We start from the raw sequence: 13130 nt of genomic DNA, 5'->3' as shown, positions 1-13130 counted from the left end.
TTGCCCGAAAACAATTTAAAGAGAGAAAACTGAAGGAGATTTTGGGAGCAGAACCTGGCAGGAGTGTCTGCTGATCTTGCATACCTGTGATGGAACCAAAGTTTGACATTAACATGAGTACAAGGGAAAGTTTCAAAGCATGGGGCAAGAGAGAAGGGGGTGAAAGGGATGGAGGCAGATGGACTATGGAAGGGTTACTTACACGGTTTCATCATTCTTGAACTCCAACTCCCCATATATGTCTTCAAAATCCTCACCACCACCCTTGGCGGTCCCTTCTACTGTCCTAAAGGGGACGATGACTGTGCCCCGGGCACCTGATGTCCGCAGAACCTTGACCTCCATGACACCAATGCTTTCACTGACATGAATAGTGTCACATTCAAAAGTGAAGATGCCCGCGTGGTCATCATCCAAGATGGTGACTGTGGCCACACAAGGGGACACCAGGACAGCCCGAGGCAAGGGAAGACTATTGCGTACTCTGGGAGACATCCCCTCCTGGGGCTGCTCCTCCTCCATGCGAACGTTGCTCAGCCTCACAAAGAAGTGTTCATCCTCCTCAAAAATGTCATCATCGATGATGCCCACAGAGAACTCCTTCTGGGTCTCTCCGGGCTTTAGAACCACAGTGCCCTCTGTGAACTCATAGTCAGCCCCTGCGTTGGCAGAACCATCCTCTGTTTTGTAGTCCACATACAGGGTCTTGGACGTGTCCCCGCCTTTCCTCACCACTGTCAGGAGCACAGCCCCACAGTTCTCCAGGCACTGGTAAGAGCACGGGTCAAAGAAGACCTTGGAGACAAAGTCCTCCGGCTCGTCGGCATGCACCTCGCTCATGCTGGAGGTCTTTTTGGCTTGTTCTGCTGCGTGCTTCTTCAGGATATTGCCCGCGCCAGTCATCATACGGGTGGCCTGGATCCGGTAGAAGGCGCGGCTCTTCTGCTGATGGGAGAGAGCATAGTAGTTGGCCATCTCGACCAGCTGATCTAAGTCCTTCTCTGGGTGTTTTTGCTTCAGATCCTTGAGAATCCGTATCATCTCCCTGCGGGACTCATCCACTTCCTTCCCTTCCAGGGGCACCAGGTGCCCATCAAGGAAGTGGGAATTCATCATTTTCCCATCCATCTCAATGCCCTTGGGGTGGTCGCCCTCGGTCTCTATGATGATTCCTCGGTGTTTATCTGTGCGGTACTTTTTGTGCATGTATTTGTAGAAGAGCAGTCGCTTATCTGCCACCCAGGCCAGAAGGACACACACTGGAAAGAAGAAGAGAGTGAGGAGGCCTTCCCAAACCTGGACCACACCAGGAGAGAAGACAGCCAGGATCATATAGAGCCAGATGTAGGCAAAGATGCTCCAAGCAGCAGTGACAAAGAAGACTCGTAGGTGCTTGATCTTGCGAGTCTCTCCATCGGGGATCACATAGACGCAGATACCAATGATAATGAACATATTGAAGGCTGCACTGCCGACAATGGTAGAAGGTCCCAGATCACCAGCAATGAACCCATGACCACACACCTCAATTAAAGACAGGAGAATCTCAGGAGCAGAGGAACCCAGGGCCATAAGGGTCAGGTTGGAGACAGTTTCGTTCCAGACCCTAATGGTGGTTGTGCTGGTCTCTCCATTGGGCTTTTTGATAGTCACCTCTCTCTCTTGAGAAGTGATGACTTCAATAGATGCCATGAAGCGATCAGCAATGATGGACACCCCGAGGAACATGTATATCAGGGCCACAAAATAGACAATGACCCTGGCAATCTTGTCTCCAAGGGAAGGGTTCTCCGGGTACCAGATGGGCAGGATGACACCCTCCTTGCAGTCCGATGACCCTGTACAGGACTCATTGTTCTGCCCTGTGCTGGGCACATCCCCTGAGCCGCCAGCCTCTGCCCGAAGACCATTCAGGAAAAGCACAAAGGTAATCAGCCCAAAATGGAGGAAGGCAGAGGTGAGAGGCTGCAACCTTAACCACGCCATACACAAGACTTAGCCGCCGGCTTCCGCTGCAGCACCAATGGTCCTCCTGACAGGCCAGAGACCTAGAAGAGATCAGAGAGGCAGAAAAAGGCATGAAGAAAAGGAGAACAGTTTAGGGGAGAATGGATACCTGTATATGTATGGCTGAGTCCCTTCGCTGTTCACCTGAAACTATCACAACATTATTAGTCAGCTATACCCCCAATAAAAAATAAAAAGTTTTTTTTTTAAAGGAGGACAACAAATGGCAGGTTCCCACCAATAAAAACTGATGCTTCATCTTGAGTGACATATTGTACTAACATATGGGGCAGTCTCTCACTTGGAAAAATAGATGTCACTGGGAGGCTCAAATAGCTGCTCTGTCCTTAGGACCATCTGGTAGAGTCAGTAGAAAAATGGCTTAAAATAGCTGGGAATATTGGTAATGGAAATTTAATTGATACCCCTTTAGTCTTGCCTCCCAACTCTTTTGTTATCTGTGAGAGTTCTCAAGAATTAACTTAAAATTGGCCAAGTATTACAGGAATCTTCATCCCCACTTCTACTGTTTCTAGGGTTTTCAGCCTTCCTTGCCACACTGTCATCATACGCAAGAATCTTGGAAAACATAAGTTTATAGGAGTACATGCTGAATTGAACTGTTATCCTGGACTACTTTCTTGCAAATGGAACACCTTGCTTTGTGTGCAGTTGAGCCCAGTTGGGAAAAACTCCTTCCCCAGATGAAAATTTATGGAGGCAAGTTGTATTTCTGAGATTGCTTGAGAAATCAAGAGAATTGATTCTGTAGTGAATACTACCTGTCATGTAGCTAAACCGAAGCCCTGTAAGTGGTGCCCAAGGCCCAGTCCATAGCAGTCCTTAGCCCTCCAGCAAGACAGGCTTATGAAAGAGTTTAGGCATCCAGCTACAGGAAGATGAAGATCAGTCAGCCACTCTAACTTGAAACCCAAACACCACAAGGGCCAAGTGGTAGGAAGCACTATAAACAACATGCAAGTGACTCTAAATAAGTTTTTTTAATCTGTAGGCAAGATTTCAGGGTGAAATTCAGCCTCCTCTGCTGACCTCAAGACACTAAAAGGTAAGCATGAGTTCAGAAGAATGGAAGAAATTCAGCTGAAACTGCAGTTATCTTTCTACTCAATGCCTCATTCAGATGGAATGAGACTGCAAATAACTATTCAATACCATAAAGAAAAACAACTTGCCTATGTTTCCACCTCTGTTACAAGCATGTAGGAATACTGTTAGTAATGGAAGAATGCTGCTATTCTCTACTTGCTCCTCCTCCTTCTCTGCTGTTTCCTATCTCAGAAAATAGCACTTCCATCCACCCAGCTTCTCAGCCTGGAAACCGCTGCCTGTTTGCAAGCCTTTCTCTCTCCAGTCCAACACAGAGGCCCATCAACTTTCCTCCCCATTTCTCTCACCACCAACACAGCCCATTACTTTTCACCTGATGAATTTACTCAGTTACCTCCTCATTGAACTCACTCCAACGCTGACCTTTCTCTATTCCATCTTCTCTTATAGCCATAGTCATCTTAAAAAAAAAAAACAACCAAAAAACAAAAAAAGCCTATGCTCCTTCTCCCCTATTTGAAGCCTTTCTGCATTTCCCCCTCACTTTCAATATAAAGACCTGCATCCTCACCATGACCTGCTGAGCCTCGTGCGAGCTACCTTCTTCCTCGCCCCCCTCATCTCTTGCCACTGTCCCTCTCACTGCATTTCTGCAGTGATGGCCTTTACATCAGGTCCTGGAGTACACCATCTTATTTTCCATCTCAGGACCTTTGCCCATAACATGACCCATGACCAAAAATATCATTTCTTCTTTGCACCCCCACTCGTAACAATGCTTTAGCTCTCAGCTTGAATGTCACTTTCTCACAAAAACTTTCCTTCACCCTAAAATGGTCCACTCCTTTCCTTTAACTTTTTTCATGGCACTTACAGAATTTTGAAATTACATATGTATTTGTGGGATTATATGATTGATGACTAACTCATCCATTAAGCTATAACAAAAAGGCAAAGACTATGTCTATTCTGTTTATCATGGTATCCTTAGTAGCTAGTTCATAGGTGCTCAGTAAATGTATGTTTTGGAATAAATAAATGTGGCCCTAGGGAAGCTTCCTCACTGCTATGGATGGAATTGTACAATCCCCCCGCCAATTCCTATGTTGAAGCCCTAATCCACGATGTGACTCTATTTGGAGATAGAACTTTTAGGAGGTAATTAAGGCTAAATGAAGTCATAAGAGTGAAGTTCTAATCCAATAGGCTTGGTGGCATTTAAGAAGACAAGAGAGAGCACTCCATTTTGTGAGGACATAGGAAGAAAGCAGTCATCTGCAAGCCTGGAAGAGACCTCTTTCCAGAAATCAAATTGTCAGTATCTTGATTTTGGAATCCCAGCCTCCTGACAAATTTCTGTTGTTTAAACCACTCAGTGTATGGTATTTTGTTATGGCAGCCTGAGCAGACCAACACACTCAGAAATCAGCCTTCTTAAAAGTCATTTTACAATCTGAATCGTAGCCATTTAGAAAAAAATAGATCTCGTGGACAAATCCTCACTAGATTTTAAAGGCTACCTAGGACCTCTTTCAATTGCCAAGGCTTGTACTCAAAGAGAAGTTGCCCTTGGGACACACCCTGGTGCGTATGGTAATCCTGCAGGCCCTCCTCCCAAAGGGCTCTGTGGATTAACTTGGTTTTGTATTCCTCAGACGGGAGCCAACTGCTGAGGCTCATAATCCCCACTAGTCCAGGTACCAGGGGTCACCCCAGCAGATGCTTGGGGCTTTGACCTCACTTGGGGGAGAAGAGGCTATGACATCGACTGTAGAGGAGCAGAGAGGCTGAAGGTGATCGGCATCCATATTCAAAGACTGAACATGCCCCCATAGCCTGCGATGTGCACAGAGACCCTATTCATAGGGTTAGCACTCACCTACCTGGAGAACTGTGGACAGACACGGATCTTGGCTCCTTGCCTTGACCTCTGAAAACCCAACACTTTGTGAATTCTGATGAGCCCCACGCAGGAAGAGACAGCAGGTGGGCCCAGCTGGAGCAGCTCTTTGATCAAGAGCCAACATGGTGACAGGCAGTGGCAGCTGCACAACTGGCCAAGCCCAAAGGGGTGGGCTACCCACAGGTTAGGGAAGAGGCTGGCCTGCTGCAGTCAGGGGACAGGGGACACGCAGGTAGTAGTGTTATCCTGATCGACGGGGGACGAGGACTCCGACTGCTCATACCCACCGGGACAATTAAGGAGGATCACGGTCTTTATTCTCCTTGGTCCCACAGACACTTGTGGCAACAGGTTTTTATGGGGACTATGCTATCACATGGTCATAATCAGAGGTCAGTTTAGAAAGACTGTTCCCTGAGACAACAGATGAACTGAACGAACAAATAAAAGAAAACAAAGCAAGACAGTGGTTAGGGATTGCCTGCACTAAGATGTTAGAACTGAAGGTGAAAAACCACTGGGGGATGCCTAGTTGTTCTCTCCAGCTCTGCCAGGAGATGGTTTCTGCCTGAGAAGTTAGAGGGAGAGGGGATGTCTCTGATGAACAAGCCAATGGTCATTTTTTGCCATAACTCCAGCCCCAGACACCGATTGAGACGGATCCCTACCTCCTGGGTGGTTCACTGCACTCTCTTAGAGACCCAACTGATCTTTGGTGTTTCCAGAAGGCTCTTAATCAGAGCCTAAGCCATACTCATGGAGGTGACCCAGCTTGAGATCCCCAGAACTGCCCAAAACAAGGAAGATATTAGGGACAGTAACTAACCCTTAAAAGCAGTTATTGTGTGTATAAAGTTCGAACGTATTATTTCATCTTCATAACAACCTTATTAGTTGTTGTTAGAGATCAGTACTATCTTAATCCCTATTTTACATTTTGGGAAACTGAGTCTTAGTTAAGTCATTTGAGTCATTTACTCAAAGTATAAAGCAAAGAAGTAGCAGAACCAGAGCCCACATAGAGATGACATAAAGCTGATGGCCCTAACCACTCCAACTTACGAGAATGTCCCAATCTGTTGCAGAACATTCACAAGCCCCAGTCAGCTTCTAGTCTTCTGTGGTCTTAGAAGCAATCTGGCTGTCCTACGTACGCTCACAGGAGAGCCAACCATTTGGTTGAGTTGACTGCTCAGAGTCGGACACGACTGAAGCGACTTAGCAGCAGTAGCAGGTTTCCTGGAGGTGTTCTGGTTGCCCCAAGGCCGTCTCCCACCCAAATATTCTCCTTCCTATCAGTTTGACAAACAGTCAAACTGTGCCTGTGATTTGCCAGGCCTGTCCTAGAGGCCGCCGGACAAAATAAACTATGATACGGGGTTTTCCCTCCAAGGCCCCATTGAGCAGGGGTGGAGAGCTGCGCACACAGGCACTTCTACTATCATCAGTGAGGGTGTGGGCCGAATGCTGCCGAATGCAAGCAGGGCACTGAGCCAACCTGGGGATTCAGGGAGGCGTTCTGAAGGAGGTGATCCCTGAAATGAGGCTTCAAGCATGAGTGCACTTTAATTAAAAAAAAGAAGAAAAAAACAGAGAGAGAAAAAAAAGAAAGAACATGGGAAGGGCATCTGAGTCAAAGAGAACAGCCCAAGCAAAGACGTGGGGCAGGAAAGCCCTCTGTGTACATAGGATTACAGGCAAATCAGTGTGAGGCAGGAGGGACAGAAGATGAGGCTGGACACAGAGGGAGGACCCAATTCATGGCAAGTCTTATAGGCCAGGCTGAGAAGATGGGATTTTATCCTAAGGGCAGTGAAAAGCCAATGATAGGATTTTGAACAGGAGAATGACATGGTCTGATCTGTATTCCAGAAAAACCAATTTGGCTAGATAGGTTTTAGGGTGGCTGTAACTGGGACAAAACCAAAGCAGGAAGATCAGTCAGAAATCTATTAGAAACAGAACAGATACAGACAAACAGGGTGAGCCTAGGGTACGTTCTGCCTATGATGACCCTCTGACCCCTCAGCTCAGCCCACAGCCTCTCATTTTTTTCCTGGATTATTTTCCTAAAGCCCCCAGGGCCATCTGCAAGGTGTCTGTGTCCTCAGCAGTGGCTCCTGACATCTTTTAATATCACTGGCAAATTTAATTAAAGTCACTTTCCTCTGCTCTTCCAGATCATTAATAAAACAGAGCCACCAGGCCAGACTGAGCAAATTCTCCCTCTTGCTACGCCCTCCACTTTCTCCAATGGGAACACTCCTCCGGGTCTGTCACCAGCCTGGGTAGACGCATCCTGCTCTGCTTCTAAATCTGGGCCCCTGCACAGACGTCACAGCCAATTTACATTAAAGTTTTAGGTGCAGCCAGGCTGCACTGGATCTGAAGTGTCACCCGAGTCCAAGAACACAGCCTCTTCTCCTGTACTTCCCCTGCCCACAGGGGCTGAGAGCCTGCAGAGTCCTCTCCATGGCAAAGCTCTCCCAGAAACGCAGGAACTAAATTTCCGGCACCCAAATAGGAAAGACACGACCTCGGCTACTTAGGCAGTTTGGCTGCCACAATCGGAACTTAGATCCAAGGAGGAAAATGTAAGGACGCTGCTTTTCATCCATTATGATCGCTTTGAATATTCCAAGTAAAAAAGTTAATATTATCGTCACGCCCATTTTGAAAGTGAAAGTGTTAGTTGCTCAGTCGTGTCTGACTCTTTGCAACCCCATGGACTGTAGCCCACCAGGCTTTTCTGTCCATTGGATTCTCCAAGCAAGAATACGGGAATGGATAGCCATTCCCTTCTCCAGGGGATAAGCAAATTTGAATTTACAAAGGTTAAATAATTTGCCCAAATCACGGTAAGTAGACAAATAAACTCTTGAATTCTGGCAGTCTGACTCTAGAGCACTTGGCATTAACCACCATGCAAGGTAGATGCCTTGGGTTTGGGTAGCCCTTTGAAAAGCAAAGGGCCTGGGGAAGGGAGGGTGAGTTTTTCTGGATATGGAGCCCTCACTATGAACTTGGAGATGGTACGTACTCCAAGGCAGCCTGAAACAGTAGAAGAGCCCCAAATCTGAAAGCAAGAGGCAAGAACTTTCTTCCTAGCTCTGCCTCAACAAGCTATGAGACTTCGAAGAGTCAGAGAACTCTTACAGCATCAGCTTCCTCATCCAGAAAATTCGTGTTGGGTTGGATAATCTCCATAGTTGCTTTGAGTCAAAAATGCTCTGATGGCAGGCAGGTCCATCTCCACAACAGGCAAAGAAGAAAAGGCACATATTTCAGTTAGGTTGGCCCAGAGCAGTGTGAGAGCCAGTCACTCCCCAGGAGACGTCAGAAGAGAAGAGATTAAGGGAGGGTGGTAGGAAAAGGGGGCCCCCAAAGGCAAGGAGAGCCTACAATCTGGATTTACCAAAAGCACCTTGGATCAAACTCATTTTTTAAACAACTGCTTTTTGAATGCCCATTTTGGACCAAGCACTGCGCTAATGATTGAGCATACACCCGTGAAAGTGCTACACCACATCCCCAACCATTTGAAATTTTCTTCTAATGAAGGATAAAGACAAACAAGGAATTATGGGCATGACACTATGATGATATCATGGGACGTTACTCTTTTTCTTGTTCCGCTCTAAGCTCTCAAGTTGGTCACTGCACAGATGCCTCTAACCTTATGGACAGTGGCTGCAATACATCACGGTTTTATAATATCTAGGACCTTGCAGTAGTATGCATGGTTGATATTCTACGATTCTTGCTTCTCTGTTCCCATGGAATTGTCACATTTTGCCTTCCTCAAAGCTTCCCAACCCTTAATGGCATCCAAGTCATATGATAACTTCATAAAAGTTATGAAGGTGGCCTTCTCCTAGGCACTGCCACACACAGAGGAAGCACCAGCAAGCCTCAATCTCCTCATGCCATATATAAATAAAGGACTTTAAAATGATAACAGCAATCCTATCTCTTCATTGAATATTCTTTACTCTATGGCTGGCACTGCATCAGGCATTTCTATAGCTTCTGTTTAAGACCTAAGGATCCCACAATGATTTAGGTAGTGTTGGAGAAGGCAATGGCACCTCACTCCAGTACTCTTGCCTGGAAAATCCTATGGACGCAGGAGCCTGGTAGGCTGCAGTCCATGGGGTCGCGAAGAGTCGGACATGACTGAGCGACTTCACTTTCACTCTTCACTTTCATGCATTGGAGAAGGAAATGGCATCACACTCTAGTGTTCTTGCCTGGAGAATCCCAGGGATGGGGGAGCCTGGTGGACTGCTGTCTATGGGGTCGCACAGAGTCGGACGCGACTGAAGCAACTTAGCAGCAGCAGCAACTGTTTTAGAGATGAGGAGACTTGGGCCCAAAGACTACTAATTTACCCAGGTCCACTAGCTGAGTAGCACAGCTGAGCTATGAAACTTGGTGTGTGAAATGCCAAAGTCTAAAAGTGAAGGTGGAAAAACAGGGTAGGAATCTGGAGCCCTTAGGTCAAGAACCTACAGCCCTGGAAATCTCTATCTCCTCTGGGAAGCCTTCCGTGATAACACCCTCTTCTTCTACCTTCCAACTGAGTCATTTTCTCCCCTGCGTTCCTCTAGCCCTTTGATGACCATTAAAGCACTTGTCACACATGATCACATTAACCTGGGCTGATCTGTCTGCATGTCCATCTCCTACACACTTAGAGAAACTCCCTGAGGGATTCCCCCTCAATATAGGGACTTTTCTTTTTTAGCAAGTTATCACACTCAGTTCAGAGGGCTAAGAGGTTGGATCTGATCTCTAATATCCTCCCTGCCTCCAAAATTCTATGATTCCAAGGCTTGTTGACTCTACTCAAAGGTTTATCACACTCTCTAGAGGCCAGAGGACTTTGCCCTCTGTGAGTCCTTGACAGATCTGGAGAATCACAAACCATGCAAGGGGACCAGAGTGAAAGGAAGAAAGAGAGGGCCTTGCTCACCTAATTTAGGTTCTGCGTCTCCAGATGCTGGGTCTACATCTGCATGTAAGTCATCCCCCACATTGGAGGCAATAATGGAACCAGGATCACATGCTAAAGAGGGCTGTGCATTAGAATAACTTTGGAGCTCTAAAAAATACAGGTATCTGGATCTTACTTCAGACCTAAGTTTTGGACTTTCTGGGAATGAAGTCTCAATACTTAGACTTTTTAAAAGTTCCTTAGTTGATTTAGAGGTACAGCCAAGGTTGAGAATCCTGGGAGAGAATAAAAGGAACACAGACTAACTAAGAAAGACTTTTGCATCTCAGGGATTCCAACCATTACCGAATTTCTCTGGACCAGAAGAAGGACTCTTAGTGTATCATGAGTTGACTCATAAGTGGGTGTACCACAAAGCCTTTCTATACACTAGAGAAACATCCACCCTCTTGGACTCTGACTTCCTTTCAAACCCTGCCAATGACAAAGAGCATCAACTCCCTACCCATATACGTAGATTTTCCCATGGTCTCTCCCTAAACCTGCTGTTAGCTTAATCTACACTCTTACTGAAGAAACAGAAAAGACCCAGAGCTCCCTTATCTACACAGGAAAATGATGCTGCTCATCCCATTTTCAGCAAGACATGTTTCTAAGTATTTTCCTTTCCATGGATAGTATCTTATGTTGACTTCTCCATGTTGTTCCTCGTGCCATCTTTGTTCAGTGATTCATTTATTCACGTACACATGCATGCACTTGTATGAAACTCAGTCCATGTAGTATGGGTCGACTTTCACTGAATTAGATGAGAAGGTACCCACCTCTTTTTTTGCACATTCAAAAAAACTTAGAATAAAAGTTCCTAGAGGGTAGCAATTTTTATCTGTTTGGTATTTCTGTACCCCTGCCATCTATATCAGTGCCTGGCATAGAGTGGGCACTCAGTATATACTTAGTGAATGAATAGATCCATGAATAAATGTACGAAAATAGAAGGCATAATAGCCAGTGATTTCTCCCACTCTTGGCAGTGTTCAAATGGAGCATCCCATCTGTTAGGGATGCTGTGAGCAAGGTTTTTCTAATTTGAGTTATAGGAACAAAAATGTAATCCCCCCTGAGGAGCACACACTTCACTGGAGAACAGTGACAGAAAACCAAATTACCAAAAAAAAAAAAAAAATCCTAGATTTGGAAGCATGTGCAATGTGCCAAGACAGTACAGAGGAAGGAAGGTCAAGTGCTGCCTGGGACCATCAGGGTCACTTCATGGACCAGGCAACTTTGGGTCTAGGATTTGAAGAATGAACATGAGTTAACTGGGTCAAAGCCACTGCGCCTCAAATAAAGGTAAGAGAAAGCCATGCTAAAGAGCAGGTCAGCCTCAACAAGCAATGTCTGTTTAAAGAAAGGTAAGCAGGGTGTCTGAAGGACAGGGCATTTAAGAAAACTGAGAGAAGCTGCAGCAATCACTGAGGAATAGTTTGTGAAAGGCCTTGTATGCCCATTCAAGGAATTGGTCATTACCTTAGTGGTAATAAGGAAGTACTGAAAGTCTTTTAATCACAGGAGGGACAAGATCATTGTTTTTCCTTTGGATGGAGACCTAGACTGACAACAATGCAGAAACTAGATATGTGGATGAAGGTGGGGCAAGACTAGGGGCAGAAAGACCAGTTCAGAGACTCTCAAAGTATTTGAGAGAGATGTGATCAGAATCTGAACACAGGCAATGAGAGCAGGCCTGCTGAGGGGAGGCAGGGGTTTGGAGCGTGTTTTCAAAAGTAGGATCTGTGTGTGTGTGCGTGTGTGTGCGTGTGCGTGTGTGTGTGCGTGTGCGTGTGCGTGTGCGTGCGCGCGCACGCACGCGCTCAGTTGTGTCCAACTTACTGTGACCCCATGGACTGTAGCCCACCAGGCTACTCTGTCCATGGAATTTTCCAGGCAAAAATACAAGAGCAGGTTGTCATTTCCTACTGCAAGAGAGCTTTCCAATCCAGAGATCGAACCCATGTCTTTTGCATCTCTTGCACTGGCAGGCAGGTTCTTTACCACTGTGCCACTTGCAAGCCCAGACTCAGAACAGTCTGGACTATTGAGCCAACAAATGGTTACTACCTTGACAAGACTGAGGAGCATTCTGGTCCTTTGTTGGAACTCTAGGGCCTTCTTCACTAGAGCCCATAATTCTCCTGGCCCCATCTGTCTCACAGCCACAGACGTCCCAAAGCTATACAGCTATCTAAGTCTGACCAATTTGTGTCGAATTTTCCAGCTCCCATTTCTTCAGTCCTGGAGATCCTTACCGGAAAAACCCTGCAGGACCACTGGGATGATGACGGTGCCTGACGCGGTTTAGTGCCAGCTGTGTCTCTTCATTCCTCTTTCACTATCAGAATCTTCTGTTTTCAGTTGGTCCGCAGAATCTTGGATGTGTTCTCAAGTTTACTGGGTGCCAACTGTATGGCACACTCTTTTCCAGCTACTGGAGGTTCAATATTATATCTTTTACCTGGACTAGTGCAAAGCTGCCAATCTTGCCACATCTGTTACAGTCTGTGCTCCAGAAAAACAGCAACTACCATCTTTTTAAAATGTAAATCAGATACAGTTAAGTATCCTACATACAAATGAGTTCCTTTCCAAGAGTACATTTGTAAGCCCAATTTGTTCCTAAGTCCAACAAAGTTAGGTTAGGTACCCAACGAACACAACTGGCTATACAGTACTCTACTGCAATAGGTTTATAATACTTTTCACACAAATAATTCATTAAAAAAACAAGCAACACAAAAAACAAACACTTTAAATCTTACAGTACAGCTCCTTGAAAAGTACAGGAGTATAGTAAAACAGCTGGCATACAGGGGCTGGCATCAAGTGAACAGGCAAGAAGAATTATTGACTGGAGGAGGGTGAAGAGGTGGGACATGGTAGAGTTCAAGGACCCTCAGCTATAGGACATGGAGGGCAAGCTGCAATTTCACTCATGCCTAATGTTGAAGGAATGCATGCTTGCATCTTTGAAAGCTCGCAACTTGATCCTGCCTGCAGTGGAAGTGCAGAGTCTTAACCACTGGACCATCAGGGAATTCCCACTCTTTTCTTTTCTTTAGAGCACCCACACTGGCTGGAATCATTGTTTTTCTATTTGTTCACTGGTTTATCATAGAATATAAATTCCATGGGAGC

At 45.9% G+C, this 13130-nt stretch overlaps 1 protein-coding gene across 3 annotated transcripts in view; it reads right to left on the bottom strand.

The window, feature by feature from the left end:
- Positions 1-13130, bottom strand: part of SLC8A3 (solute carrier family 8 member A3) — a 161869-nt gene that overhangs the window by 139594 nt on the left and 9145 nt on the right. For all 3 annotated transcript variants that reach the window (XM_018054022.1, XM_018054020.1, XM_018054021.1), the window contains exon 2: positions 203-2048. In XM_018054022.1, the coding sequence (XP_017909511.1) occupies positions 203-1986 (1784 nt within the window). In that variant the 5' untranslated portion in view covers positions 1987-2048. The remainder of the gene's footprint in view (positions 1-202; positions 2049-13130) is intronic.

The sequence above is a fragment of the Capra hircus genome, chromosome 10 (genome assembly GCF_001704415.2).
Source record: "Capra hircus breed San Clemente chromosome 10, ASM170441v1, whole genome shotgun sequence".
In the NCBI taxonomy this organism is placed as follows: Eukaryota; Metazoa; Chordata; class Mammalia; order Artiodactyla; family Bovidae; genus Capra; species Capra hircus.
This window is presented reverse-complemented; position numbering and strand designations above follow the sequence as displayed.